The sequence below is a fragment of the Rissa tridactyla genome, chromosome 4 (genome assembly GCF_028500815.1).
Source record: "Rissa tridactyla isolate bRisTri1 chromosome 4, bRisTri1.patW.cur.20221130, whole genome shotgun sequence".
NCBI classification, from domain to species: Eukaryota; Metazoa; Chordata; class Aves; order Charadriiformes; family Laridae; genus Rissa; species Rissa tridactyla.
In genome coordinates, this window is record NC_071469.1 from 17,377,280 (window position 1) to 17,392,199 (window position 14,920).

General features: G+C 42.0%; 1 protein-coding gene across 6 annotated transcripts in view; it reads left to right on the plus strand.

Moving 5' to 3' along the window:
• OSBPL5 (oxysterol binding protein like 5) overlaps window positions 1-14,920 on the plus strand; it is a 140,940-nt gene that overhangs the window by 111,178 nt on the left and 14,842 nt on the right. For all 6 annotated transcript variants that reach the window (XM_054199326.1, XM_054199330.1, XM_054199328.1 and 3 more), the window contains 6 exons: window positions 73-244; window positions 5,388-5,607; window positions 10,867-11,051; window positions 12,462-12,543; window positions 13,161-13,259; window positions 14,199-14,295. In XM_054199326.1, the coding sequence (XP_054055301.1) occupies window positions 73-244; window positions 5,388-5,607; window positions 10,867-11,051; window positions 12,462-12,543; window positions 13,161-13,259; window positions 14,199-14,295 (855 nt within the window). The remainder of the gene's footprint in view (window positions 1-72; window positions 245-5,387; window positions 5,608-10,866; window positions 11,052-12,461; window positions 12,544-13,160; window positions 13,260-14,198; window positions 14,296-14,920) is intronic.

A 14,920-nucleotide genomic window follows, 5' to 3' on the forward strand; every position in this document is an offset into this window, starting at 1 on the left:
GCTTTTAAGAAGCAACACATGAGTTGTCTTATTTACTTTCCTGTGCTTAAATAATTCCTTTTGTTTTCATAGGTCGATGCTGGCTGGATGCTTTGGAACTTGCCCTGCGTTGCTCCAGCCTTTTCCGGCTCAGTGCCTCCAAGCAGGGAAAGGATGGAGAAATGAACTGCTCGAGCGATTCTGCACATGCGGGCCTCAACCACCTCTTGCACACAAGCACTATCTCAGACCAGGAGTTCTTCCAGTAAGATGGGGCTATCACTTCTTAATGCACAGAGAAGTGTTGCATGGCTCACACTTGGTCATTTTTTTAACTTTAGCATAATCTATCCAGAGTCCACTAAGGAAACCTCTTTAAAAACCAGCCTGTATGTTCTTCTGCTGCATCCAATGCTAATTTATAGGTTTGGTGCTTATGAGGTTTTTCGTCAACTAATGTTTGAGCACACAGAGTGGGGGGAACCTCAGCTGTGTTCAAGCGTACATAAACCTTTTTCTTCTGTCCCCTGCTTGAGCCAAAATGCTGTCTGGAGATGCTGACATGAAAAATGGCTTGCCTGAGTCAAGATTGCAGAATCTAGCTGCTAGAGTAGACCTATGGTTACACAGACACAATCGCTACCAATGTCTGTCTGTCGACTAGCACATATGGCTCTGAGCCTGATCTGTTTTTTAATAATGTGTTCTCTTTTCTAATAATACTGCGTCATAGTCAGCAGAGTGCACACACTGCATCCTTAGTTTTATAATTACTTTCTCTCTCTACAGGGGTTTTGAGTGGTTTCCAATTTCTTCCTTGATGCATCAGATAAATTTTTACATAAGAGAAAAAAGTCCCCACAGCCTTCTTTCTATTCATATTCCTAGTATTACTGCAGCATTTTGAAACAACTCACATCAAAGCTCCGTAAGCATTAAAAAACCCCAGGCCTTATCTGTTGCTTATAGCTGAATAGGCAACTTCAAAAGTCCCTGTGGTATAGACACTAGGCCCTTGGAGTGGGAAGTGGGAGATGTAGTGTCTATTTCTAGTTCTGCTGATACGAATTTGACTCTTAGGGCTCACAGCAATGCACCATACAGTTTTTAGGGTAGTAATTCTTGTGGTCTGCAAAGATGATGCCTTGCATAGTGGGACCTCACCTTTAAGTGGTTTTCTCAGTCTCTGTTATAACAACAGCAGGGATCTGAGTCCTCTTCAGAGTGTTGAGGTATCTCTGGTGCATGGGACCAAAGGGATGGCAGCATTTTGGTCTGCCCTTTGCTCTGAAAGGCTCTGGTATTCCCAGCACATGTTCTCCAGTTCTGCTGTTTGGGTTTTTAGCTGGAGTTTGAAGAAGAGCTTTACTGAAGAGCAATGGGAGAAGAGAAGGAAGTCTGATGCGTTACTGGGGCATGCGCCCTAGTACTTCTGCAAATACTTCTATTGTTCTTGGGCTTCTTCCATAATACTTTACTTTCTAATTTCTTTCTGCCTAAGAGTGAGTCTCGTAAGACTGTGCTCGCTGTGATAATGAATCCAGGGATGCAGTGGAATTGTTTTTCAGCTGATGGATGTGTGTACTGAAATCCAATATTTAAATGGAGCCTGTGGCACTGAGAACATTCAGACAGACCCATGGCTACTGTAAGGAAGTGCGAAAGGTAGAGTTAAAACTGTATGAAAGTATTTCTTCAAAATATGAGGTGTAAATGATGCTTAAATGATGCCTCTGTTTCACCTCTTAGTCATTCAACATTAAAAGCCCTCTTGAATTGTGGGAGCTCAGCAGTAGCGCACGTGGCAGAGTTTTCAGCAGGACAGAGTACCCACAATGGGAACCAGATTTTTCTGACAGGCTCAGATTTTAGCTGAGTCTGGTTCAAGCTGGGTGTTCAGTGTCTGGTCGTCTGGACAATACACTCTCCTTTCTGAGTCCGACCACTGTTTTTAATGTGTACCCAGACTTTCCCCAGTCCTTAAAGCCTAGGGGAGTTTGAGTGTTGTGGGACAGGGGGGATGACTTGCTGTCGTCCCTGGGGGAATAAAGAACATTTAAACAAGGAAGAATGCAAAACCAAAACTGTGCAAGTGCTGAGCAAAGGGTTTTTGGTTCGCCACTGACAGTGGCTTCCTCCTAGGGATTCAATCATTCTAATTAAATGCCTTCCCTACAGGGAATCTTACCAATTAAATTGGCACGCTGTTGTTAGGGGGCCAGTTAATTACATTTAACTCTATCTTCAAATTAGCCAAACTACTCTGTCAAGAAAAGAAAAAGAAAAGGGAGATGATGGATATTATAGGGAGAACACAACCCAAGGGAGCTGGCAAAGGCGAATCTTTCATTGAGCCAAAGTTACATTTGTCTGCTGGCTGCTTTGCTCCTTTCCTGCTGGGAAAGAAGTCAAGATTACACACTGATTTTAAAATCCATGTCTTTAGTAGCGTATAAAAGTGAGAGGGAGAGAACTGTGCAAGTGAATCAAAGGTTAAAGTACTGTGTAAATCTGTGATTTTAGACAAGAGGCCTTTAGGGCACCAGACACTCTTCTTTTTAATATGAAGTTATATTTCTTGTGGCTTCCATATCTTATCTCCAGCAACCCCAGTAATCTGGCTGGTTTACTTGTTTGACAAGAGCCAAAGGGATTTTTTTTTCCTTTGTATAGAAGAGCGGTATCAAACCAAAGAAATCGTGGTCACTGACTGACATAAGACAGCTCCAATATGCTGAAACAGTAAATTAGCTGTGAAAAATGCCAAGGTATTCATGTTCATGGTGGAAATACAGTGCGGACTTCCAACATAGTCATTCCCTCACAGCTTTTGAAGACTGGTCCTAATCCCATTGGAAGCCCCTGGGACGTCTTTACATTGATTTTAGTTCAAGCTCATGGCGTGGCTTTTGTTTTTAGCATATCGTACGTGTTCAGTGATTGATTCTCTTCGGAGGAATAGAAGAGCCTGGCTTCACTTCAAACATCTCAAATTTGTTCCTCAGAATGAGGAGCATCTGTTTTCCCTTTGGTTCCCCAGAGCGGCTCCTTGGCTCTGGATGTGTTAAGTCTTGCCTTGTTTGCGGCTGGTGGGTAATCAGTGCACAGTTGAGTGGGATTTCATGTGAATTTAATTCCCTCTTGGACTAAATCTGAAATCCTTAAAAAACAATGGGGGGGAGCAAATGAAACTAAAAGAGTCATTTGCTGCACTGAAACTTCAGATATTTCCCAAACGCGAGGCAGGTGACACTGAAAAACACTTGCTCTTCTTACAAATGTGCAATAGAAACAAGTGCTACTTCTCAGTCATGAACCATAAGCCTTATAATGAACTGTTCTTTCAGGCATTTTTACCCCATGGAGAAAACTTTAACTAGGTAAGGGAGCATAGCAACCACAGACAAACACGTATTTAGCTGATCATTGAAAAATTAAGAAATAAATTAGGTATTTAAATGATCAGCAACCAATAACTTCCTGGACCTACCATTCAGGAAGTATCTGTGTTGAGAAATCATGGGATAATATCCCTAGACAGCCCTCTCCTCACCTTTTTTATTATCTTAAACTCATGCACATGCTATCCTCTCTGCTTCCAATGTATTTGGTTATCAGGCATTACACTTTCTGGTTCCTAGCTAAAAAAAAGAAGTAACATTTTAGCACTAGAACGATGAAGACAGGTGATGTCTAATAGCAAATTATTAGTGCTGGAGTATAGTGGTCATTGACTGATTTATGTTCTTACTCTTATTTTATATTAAAAATGTAGATTTAAAAGCCTTGTAGTTTATATATATACACACACATAGACATATATGCATACATACATATATATACGAGTGGAGTTAAAAGAAAGATTTTCTAAAGGCACAGAAAGCTGTTGATGACACTTTCAAAAGAACTCTAGAAACTGAGCTTCTCCAGACACTGAGATGTGACTGTCACGATGTGGCTGTTTGGCGTATTAAAGATTATGAGCTTATTTCAGTGCATAGTTGGAAGTTGAGATTTTCTGAAAAGCTGATGCCAGTTCTATGTTCTGACTCTTCTGTTGTTTTTTTTTTTTTTAATCTAGCTCTAACTAGCAATGCCTAATTATCTTTTTAAAACAAAACAAAACAAACAAGAGGAAAACAAGGGATGGGAACTTTCAGCATTAATATATAATCAAAATGGAACATGCTCAGAATGGCTTGAGAAAAGGCCCATCATGGAGGGACTTCAGACTTGGCAGAACATTCCCATGTACTGAGGAGAGATACCTTGCTTTGAGAGGGTGATGAACTACAGGAAGTAACAAAACTCTTCAAGATCCGTGGCCTATTTAGATCCTCTGAAGCTCCTTGTATAGCTGGAAATCTTTTCTATCCAAAAGCAATTTTGCCTGAGGACCTTGGTAAGAAATTTTCAGAGGAAGGTCAAGCTGAGAAGGTCAGCACCTGAGAGCTAGGCTAGGCCATGAAAGAGGAGATGGGTGTGCGAAGACATGTATGAATAGGGAAAACTGAAGCCAATGCCAAATAATACTTGAAAAAACAGGCATGTAATGAATACTTTTCAGTGTCTGACCTCTGGCCCATCTAATTATGGTTGCCATCTGTCGTATGAACTGCATCTGCTTTTCCAAATGGAGATGCTATAGGCTACTTAGGAGAGAATTTTTGGCTTTCTCCTCATTCTCTAAAGCCTGGATCACTGAGCATGAAGCTTGCTACGCCTTCCACGCTTTCCCTTAGATGCTGTTATTATCTGGGTATACTTACATGTAATTGTCCAGTCCATGCTTTCAACTCAGTTCTTCCACACAGCATTATCTGGGGGAAGCACATTCCCCAGGTTAGTTTGTGGGGTGGCTGTAGGGAGGTGGTGTGTGTGAAAATACTTCCTTCTGTTGATTTTTAAATTTGCCTTTTCTAGTGTAAGGCTGACTTAGGATGACAATCTGTTAAAATAAAGTAGCAGCAGCACTGAAAAGAAAATGTATCCCATAATGTCATATTTTTGCCATATGCTACAATCCACTGGTTTGCATCTGTAAAGGGAAAAATCTCTTCTGATTGACATTTCAGTTCTCTAATCAGCAGTGTATAGTTGTTAGTGTGTACTCTGTATCCCTCCGGTATGTAGGCTCCCACCCAGAGACAGCGGCAGTTCTACGTAAGGATGGGTAAGTGGAGCTATGTAGCAGATTTTGTAAAGTGCAGTTTGGAGGGGAGAATTTTGATGGAAAATATCTCACTGTTTATGCAGTGAAAACCCTGCTATTCAGGAAATCAGTGTCTTTCTCCTGCGCTGCACACCCTATTTTGAGTCCTGGGGGGTGTTTTTGCCTTATATAAAAGGCCTTAGGTAATCTGGCTTTGTAAATCAAATTGAAGTAAGTAATGAACTGTGTGTTGCAGTTTAAATGAATCAGCCCTGGAGAACCACCACCATTTGGAAAATGATGCTTTTTCGGACAAGTCCGAGAGAGACAACGTAGAAGAGTCGGAGAACGAAACGCATGAGAACAGCCGGAAGACAAATGAAAGCGAGAGCGATCAGTCAGAAATCCATGGAGAGGTCTCTCCGGGAAGGAAAGGAACTACTTATATTGAACAGATCTATGAGGAATTTGGGGAGGTAAAAGAAAAAAAATTATTTTAACCACTGCCTGTTTCTGTTAAAATGTCTCTGTTCATAGTATTTGTCATTCAGTCTTTTAGATGTATGGCAGTTAAGAACCAGCTTTGTGAGTTCCACTATTTTACAGATAAAGCAATGCACATCTTTCTGCTAAATTATGTTGAATTATCATGTGCTCTAATAATTATGCATTATGAACAGCAGCTCTGCTACTGTGCTTTGGCATCTTTCCAGCATCAGCGATTGCTTTAACCAGTTATTGCATTAAAGAGCCGCATAGCGTTGGCACAGTGCTTTGTGGAGCCAGCGGGAGGGGGAGTTATTATTCTGGGCATGTGTCCTGGCCAATTAGGATGCTCAGTCCTTGTGTGATACAAAATATGATACTGTTCTTTTTTCATTATGCATGGAACATCCTTTTTGTGTGTCCTAATGGAGCATTTGAGCCACTCGATTCCTAAATGACAGTTTCTTGTAGGAAAGCCATTTCTCATGTCATTTAACAGCAGGAGGATGCATTTCTGTTCCATATAAGAGCCTTTGTTAGCTGGATGTCACTGCGACACCTCTGCAGAAGGCAGCACTAGAGAGCTGGGGGAGCCAAGTGTGTTGGGTGATGTTGTGTGGAAAGGGGGCAAAGCAGTTTTGGCAGAAGATAAACCCCCTTGCATTCTAACACTCCTCACCGAGGTGGGAGGCTAGGTGCGGCTAGGTTTAAATTCTGAGTGATGCCCAATTCAGCACTATCGGTCCAATCGCGTTTAATATGTATTAAACTGTTACGATTTGGATACACTAGTAGTGGACTGCACCTTCAGTCTAGTCGTGCTCATGAACTAGCACGGCCACTCTCGAGTCTTTGGTCACGTTCAGTGAGAAACCGAAACGACTAGCTACTTAAACAGTGCAGTTTATTTAAACAACAGATATACAGGTTCTTAGGATTGCCAGTGATAAATACACTGTCTGCAGAACATGTGCAAATAAAGATATTGTTAAGTATACAAAATGCGCAACAAAGTTATAAACACACAGCCTGGCTATAAATGTAGCATAGAGATTCTCTAGAGAAATTTCTAAGTTCCCTGAGGAAACACTCGGTATAATCTAAGTCTTACCCAAAGGCGTCCGTATCAGGGGGAAGAAAGGCTCAGCCCATAGACTGATCCTGGAAGTCCGTGATGGAGTTCTCCCGACTTGTTTGTGATGGTGTCTTCCCCGATATCCCCCCTCTCTCAGGCTATTTTTATACTATTTTTTATCTTCAAAGTGGAGTTTGAGTGACTTTAGTCATTAATACTTTTATTATGATTGATGTACTCAAGGAGGAGTGGCCGCACCTTGGGGGCGGGTAGCCTCTGGGATGGAAGTGTGTTTTGGTACATTGTAATGAGCAAAGTTCGCACAAAGGACAGCATTTCATCAACATTTGACAAAATGTTGGCTCGGGTAGTGAGGAGGCCGCTTATCTGTTTCTTAGTAAGCAAGTATGCAGCTTATCTGTTCCGTAGTACCATCTCATTCCCATATCTGCTATTTGTCACAAGGGAAGGCCACAGAACAATCATGTTCCGTTCCATCCCATCCCTCGTGTAGTTTCGTAAACAACCTTGTACGGGGAATCGCAGATGTTGCATTCTTCGTGTGCCAGCTGCGGCTATATTCTACCTCAGAAGCCTCTTGATTTTATGACTTTCCTTAATGTGTGAACAATGCTGTACTTTTGTATTCTTGGCCAATTTAATAATTATTCCACAGGTGAGAATCAGTACAGACAGGCAGTGGAGGAGCTCTGCTCTGGTGTCGGGAGGGCTCTGAGCATTCCCTTGCCGATTGCTTTGAACAAGGAAGCTGAAGTCTTGTTGGTGCTTCGAAGAAAACCACTGCTAGAAAGCTGTTTCTTTCTTAGAATTATAGGATCATGTAGATTGGAAAAGACCCTTAAGATCATTAAGTCTAACTGTAAACCTAGCACTGCCAAGTTCACCACTAAACCATGTCCCTCAGCACAACATCTACACAGCTTTTAAATACCTCCAGGGATGGCAACTCAACCACTTCCCTGGGCAGCCTGTTACAGTGCTTGATAACTCTTTCAGTGAAGAATTTTTCCTAATATCCAACCTAAACCTCCCCTGGTGCAACTTGAGGCTGTTTCTTCTCATCCTATCACTTGTCACTGGGGAGAAGAGACCGACCCCCACCTCGCTACAACCTCCTTTCAGGTAGCTGTAGAGAGCGAGAAGGTCTCCCCTCAGCCTCCTTTCCTCCAGGCTGAACAGCCCCAGCTCCCTCAGCCGCCCCTGTTAAGACTTGTGCTCTAGACCCTTCACCAGCCTCTTACGGCTCCTCTTTCAATGTTTTCCTGAAAGTGTACTACTAATATTGAGGAAACAAATATAGTTAAATATATTCTAATTACACTTTGTGTTTCACTGAGTGATAACTTAAAACATTGAGAATGGTTAGGTGTCCCACACGCATATTATATTACTCCTGTTTATTTCTCCGCAGACTCCTTATAGCAGGACAACCTACATGAGAGAGCACAAAAGAACGTCTCTGCTGTAACACCTTGCAGAGGTGCAGGAGGAGTTCAGTTTTGCCTCCTCCTTCCCACAGCCCAACCACCCCCAAGAGCAGCAGTTTGTGGTCTGGAGCCGTCAATCCAGGTAGCAAGTGTTTGCTGCCGTTTCAGATGTCAGGTGTGAGGTCAAGCGCCTGCTGTAGAAATTGTGCTTGCAAACAGAACTGCTGCCTCGAGAGACCAAAAAACCCCAACTCCTCTTTTGTGCATCTCTCTCCCTCCAAATCCCACCCAAGACACACAGCAAATGGTAACTGGGTCACAACAGGGGATTTTGAATATAGCTGAGCAACTAAGCAACAGCAAAATGAAGGCAAACAATTTCTATCAATCAGCTGCTTATTCTGAAATGACTTACGGCCACCTGACGAACTTGTCCTAGAAGTGTTGGTAGGGGAGGCTGACAATTTTGGTGTTTGAATGAGCCTTACAGGCAGCACTGATGTGTGTATGTGGGTGTGTGAGAGTGAGAAAGATCTCTGCAGTTTTACATTAAAATAAAAAAATGCAGTACAAACCAAATGGAAAGGGCTAAATTTCTGCTGTAGAGTGACACTTTGTGTAGCATAAAATAAGGCTAACCGTGGCGTGGCTGCTCAGGCAGAAGTAACATCCAGTGGGCTTTCAAAAAGAACTGCCATGTAGCCTTGGCCATTAGGTGTTTTATTAGATTTCTGCTGTTGGCCCAGAGATGGGGCTGTCGTCACCTGGGACACACGGATAGGACTGGTAGTTGAGTCTTATCCCACTGGTGACAGTAACACAAGGAGAATTAGGTTGTGTGCAATGATGTAGTTTGCTATCGGCAACGGGTGGAGATGTATCAAGGTAAACACATACCAATTAATAACACCAACTGTCATCTTAAACTGAAACTGCTGCCCCTCAATCTGTGTGTACAGTTCAGATTTGGCAGGACAAAGATCACACATGCAAAACTATCACTGTTAAATTTTCAGCTTGGCTTTGAAAGCTCATTTGAAAGCTATGCACATATATATGTGCATCTGTATGCATTTCAAAGGTGCGTGCTTGTGCATCTGACATTCCAGCTTTGCCTTGTTTGCAGTTGGAATGGGAAGGCACACACAGATGTCATAAGGACTTTGAGATGGCAAAAGTTGGTCTAGAATATAAATAGGACGCCTTCTCAGTAGGTAGACTGATAACCAAAAGAACCTTTTTTTTCCCAGGCTTTTTGTTTTAACAAGTTATAAAAAGGGTTATGGAGGGTGATGTATTTTAGGGGGAAGCAAACCAGAAAGGACTTGAAGTTGTTCTCATCCTCCTGCACCTTCTTCTCCTTCACTTTTCATCCACCCCTTCTGCAGTGATTCATTCTGAGTAACACTTTGTACAGCAATTTTAACATGGCATCAATTTATATTGCAAATATATGCACACTTGAGAACCTGGATAAATAATGGAAGTTCTGACAATCCCATATGTAGTGTAAGCCCTAGGTGACGCTGTAGTATTATTCTCTTTAATGTTTTCCATTTCTTCTTGGAGGTTCAAGCTGTGTATTGCATCAGACTGTCGCAAAAAGAATGGTATGATAATGGAAAAGCAATGAAATGAAAAGACCTTTGTTGTTCCTCAATCCGAAATTCCCCTCAGCCTGCAAGCTGGATTTAGTGTGTTTCTGCACTAGCAAAAGGGCTGATTGGGAGCCAAAAAGGGTGCTGGTGGTGAAAATGAATGTTTAGTGATTTACACCATCTGCAAATGCTGTTGGGATATGCTATGTGCCCTCCCTCAAACCAAAGTCCATTCCAGAAGTGGATCTGTGCCCTTTTTCTCATAGAAATCTCTTTCCTCAAAACAGTAAAAGCCTAGGTATTCTCTTTCATTGTTAAATTACGATGCCTAGGATGCATTAAAATGACATTTGTGCTTGAAAATTTAGTTTCATTTTCTTTCTCCAGTGGCTTGAAAGGCCTATTCCCCCATGTTAAACCTCGTGTAGCCCCACTGAATGCAAAGGAACTACACAGTTATAGCTGAAACCAGAACATAATCCCTGTTTTTTTTAATGTTACCTGCACTTCTGTTGCAAGGGGCACGGAGCAGTGTTGGGGGTGCATGTGTTTTTGTGCATGTGGCCTGGCAGCGGAGCCTTTACCGTACCTCCACTACCAGTTTGTCTTATTTTGAACTTGGAGGACTGCTTCCATTCTTTGTTGATTGCTCGTTTAACTCCTAAATTTTCTACACATATAATAGTAAATCTTACAGTTGAGACTGAGAGGAGCTTTTTGTATGCATCCCACCAGGCTGCAGTGATGCTGTAACATCCTTGGGCATGTCCACACCTCCTGTGAGGGACTGCAGTGCAGATTCCCCTTGCTTAATGTTGGTCCAGGTTGGCCTGTCGCAGTCCTGAGGTGTGTGGAGGCAGTAGCTCAGGAAGGAGCACAGCAGAGGTGTGCTCCCTGCCTCATGCCAGCTCTCGCAGAAGCCCAGGGCTTTCTCTGCCACTCACTTCAGTGCTTTGGGGATTCACTTCTCCTGAGACAAAGCCGATGTCTCTTTGCAGTGGTGTAGCTCAGCATTCACCCTTGTGCCAGGTCCAGGTATGCCCGGGTGAGCTTGGACCCTCCAGGTAAATGCAGCCGCAAGAAATGGTTTTCCTGTCTCTGCCCTGAACTTCCCTTTTCCCATTGTAGGCAGGTGAATCGTCTCAAACAGAAACCGTCTCTGAAGAGAACAAGAGCCTGATGTGGATCCTGCTGAAACAGCTACGGCCTGGCATGGACCTGTCACGGGTAGTGCTGCCCACCTTCATCCTGGAGCCACGCTCGTTCCTTAACAAACTCTCTGATTACTACTACCATGCTGACCTGCTTTCCCAGTAAGCAGCTCACAGACTGCGTCCAACATGGGCGCTTTTCTTATATTTGTGAAAATGTGTTACTGTGTTAGCTTGGTGCTGCCTGGGGTGTGCTTGTACGCTTGAAAGGCTCCCGAATAATACCCAGGACACTGGATTCAATGTAAATCAAGCCAGGCGCCAGCTGCAGTGACCTTTTAAAGATGGACTGCTGCCAGTGAGGAGCAACGAAGCAAGAAAAACAGTTAAACTTCAGACAAAACTACATTTGCACAAGCACGTGTTTGCCAGCATTGGCCAGAATGGATGAGGATTTAGCTCACACCTTTGAGCATCTCGCAACAGAGCTGTGCCACCTTCTGGTGTACTTGTGTACAGAGGGGGATAGGACAGCAAACAGCAGAATTGTCAAGCACTTCTGCCCTCAAAAGCAACATAATTATGTTGGTTGATAAACAAATAAGAAACATCTTTTAGCGTCATTGATGAAAGAGGCCTGCTGGGAGCAGCAGAGTAGAAAATAGAAAATGTTATGCTTGCAGATAGGACCAGCCTTCTCAATGAGATAAGCCTGGTGTATTTTAAAACCAGTGTGTACAATATTCAAATAGCAGCACAAGTTACTCATGTTTATTCCACTGCCTCTGGGTAATTTTAGAATCGTGGTATTTTCAAGCCTTGTTTATGGTATTCCTAACATCTGAAGTTAAGGACATGGTTCTCCTCAGTGATCTAAGGGAAATTCAGGAGGTTTGGAAGTTTTGTTAAATAAACCTCTTTGTGGTACAAATGATCCTTTTAAATGGATTTTGCAAGAATTTATCCGGGTTTATTTTCAAATCTGACTAAATGGTTGGAAATACTAGGAACTCTATTGTTCATATTTACTTCCCACTTCATCTTTGAGGTGGCAGGGGTTGGAAAGATGACCTTGAGAAGTCTGTTCCAACCTAAATTATTGTATGAAATCTCAGAGTGCTGGAAGAGGCCATGTAGAACGTCAGCTTTAAAGATCTTCTAAGGAAGAGGGAAACAAAGAAAAACAAGAAAAACAGAATTGTCTTTGATTTTGGTGGCATAAGTATTATTGCTTTATGACTCACACTGTACTATTAGCTGTAACTAAATGCTAGTGTGAGTGGCAGTCTCGCATGGACATACTTGAATGTCCAATCAAACATGATACAATCCAGAAATTTTATTAGGCTTTTTAAGAGAGTGCCACTTTTTAAGGATTTATGTGTGTTGTATAATGTACATTACTAAAAAACCATAATTTCTGCTGGCAGACACCTTTTTCACTTGCAGCAGCACAGAAGTTACTTCCCTTTGCTACTGAGGAAATACTATTGAAATTAATGCTATTATGCTGGTATGAAATGAATGTGATGTGTGAGCAGTGTAAAGAGCATTTTGTATTCTGTCCTGCAGGGCTGTCCTTGAAGATGATCCATACAGTCGAATGAAGCAAGTTTTGAGGTGGTATCTGTCCGGCTTCTATAAGAAGCCAAAGGTAAAAGAACGCGTGAAGTTGGGGTTGTAATGGGCATTGAAATCTTCTGCTATGGTTGTTTATTTCCTTATTGCCTTTCCTTTGACACTTTACGAGAGAAGACTTGGACCATGACTTTTAAAACTGAAGTTGCGTTTGGTTTCAGAGTAGATATTGAATGAATAATAGTGCTGATCGACCTCAGAGCCTTTGCACTCGACAATTAGAAAGCAAAACTAGTCATCAACAAATAACACGTCTGCAGATGCAAGATTTTTCCCTTCGCTGAAAGCAGGTCTCCTTTTTCTTTTCAGGCCTATTGGTACCATAGTGCCATGTTTCCACATCGGTATGCACCTGCTGCATATAGTAGCAGAAATAATAAAGTTTGATCATTTTGTAAAGCTTGAATCGGGCAGTATTGAAGATTAAATTGGTGAGAATAGCAGATGAACCTGTGGCTCAGGTTAAAAGATTAGATAGGAGGATATGTGTAACCAGTTCTTCAGTTTGGATTCTTGTGATTGACTTAGTTTAAAACATTGGGGAGAAAATGACTATGTTGCTTTGTGGCCATCTCTGTAGAGTTGGATTGCAAATCTTCATTTGTAACAGGTTTTGATTGCTTTGTTTTTCAGGGAATAAAAAAGCCATACAACCCGATTCTGGGAGAGACGTTTCGCTGCTGTTGGTTTCACCCTCAGACAAACAGTCACACGTTTTACATAGCAGAGCAGGTAAGTGGCTTTATTTTCATGCTCAGGTGTTGCAAACAGCAGCCTGCTTGTACCTCCGCGCATAGGAACATCATCCTCATCAAGAGGAATGTGAAGTTTTCTGTGGGACATGGGGTAAACTAGCTGCTGATGCTTTTTCTTTTTAGATTTAGAGATTATGTGAGCTTTGGTGGGCACTCAAGACTATAAAATTGGGTCTCCCATGTATAACATTAGCCCCTTCAATAAAGACCTTTTCCATGGGATTCTGCCCTACTATTTTCCTATTGTTAATAAAACATGGTTTGTGTTGCCAGTGTCAAAAGGGGCATAACACACATAACCAAATCCTGCCTTTCCTTATTTCTAAACTTTCTATAATGATTTTAATAGGAGTAAATTGAGGGCTTATCTCTATGTCTGTGGGGATAAGTGAAGGGCAGAGCTCACAAGTCAGCTGGCCTGACAAAATTCAATTTGAGATTTACAGTGTTAATAAAGGGATTTGAGAACTATGTGGACATTGGTATAGACACTCCCTGTTTTACATACATTTTTTTTTCCTATTTAACCAAAGAATTTTTATTTTGTTTTATTTCAGTCACTGCGTCCATTTTATGGAGGTTATTCAGATTCTGCCAAAAAGTTCTGCACTGTTGTTTATTGTGTTAAAAATCTGACAGTGTACCTGTTGGCCTAAAGTGATCTCAAATGCATAAGGACAAGAGAATACAGGCTAGGGAAGAAAGTTTACATGTATAATGTTCTTGTATATAATGTTCTCACATATAATGTTCTCTGCTTTGACACTGAGGTTAATGGTACGGATGGGGCTTAGAGCACTCTGCTCAGTCCTGTGACCCCCGTCTTGCACTTTGCCTAGAGCAGATGTGCGTGCACCCACTGCTCTGCTCAGCCTGTAAAGACTGCTGTGAATGACCTGTGCCTAAATTTTTCTAGGTCTCCCATCATCCGCCAGTGTCAGCTTTTCATGTCAGCAATAGGAAGGATGGATTCTGCATCTCCGGCAGCATTCTAGCTAGGTCCAAATTTTATGGTAAGGCATTAAGCCCAGGCATCATCCAGGTAACATTGTAGCATTGGTTTTTGTTTGTTTTTCAATCACTCCTGAGTGCATTGAGTGCTAAGGACAAAAACTACTTAAGAGATCGACCACCAGGACACCCTAATTCTTTGCCTTGGCTCTCTGGGGTTTTCCGCATTTCCACCATTTCAGTGGGAGACCACACTGATGTTAAAAAAAACCCAACAAAACCTAATAGAAATATTGAGAGCTTTAAAAACCTGGTTTTGAGAAAGCAAAGCTTCATGAGAATGTATGGCCAACTGGTTGTTAGACTACTTTGCGTGCTCATGGATGAGTCATCTTATAGCTATCTGATCACCCAACTGACTTTTGCAAAAGTCTCTGTATAAATGTAACTGTTCATGTAGCTCCCAGATTTCTGAGAGTTGAACCCTAGAGCTTAAAAATGGCCTTAAATCTTCTCATCTCAATGGAAACGGCACAACTGCAGGCTCTGAAAATGTTGCTATTTGAAATAGTTTTTTTGTTTAGACAAATGCCTCTTAAATACTGTCCTCTGGTAAACGTATTTGCTGAAACACCAGTTAATAGTCAATGCTGTCCTGGCAATTTTAATGTTATTTGGGATCATTCA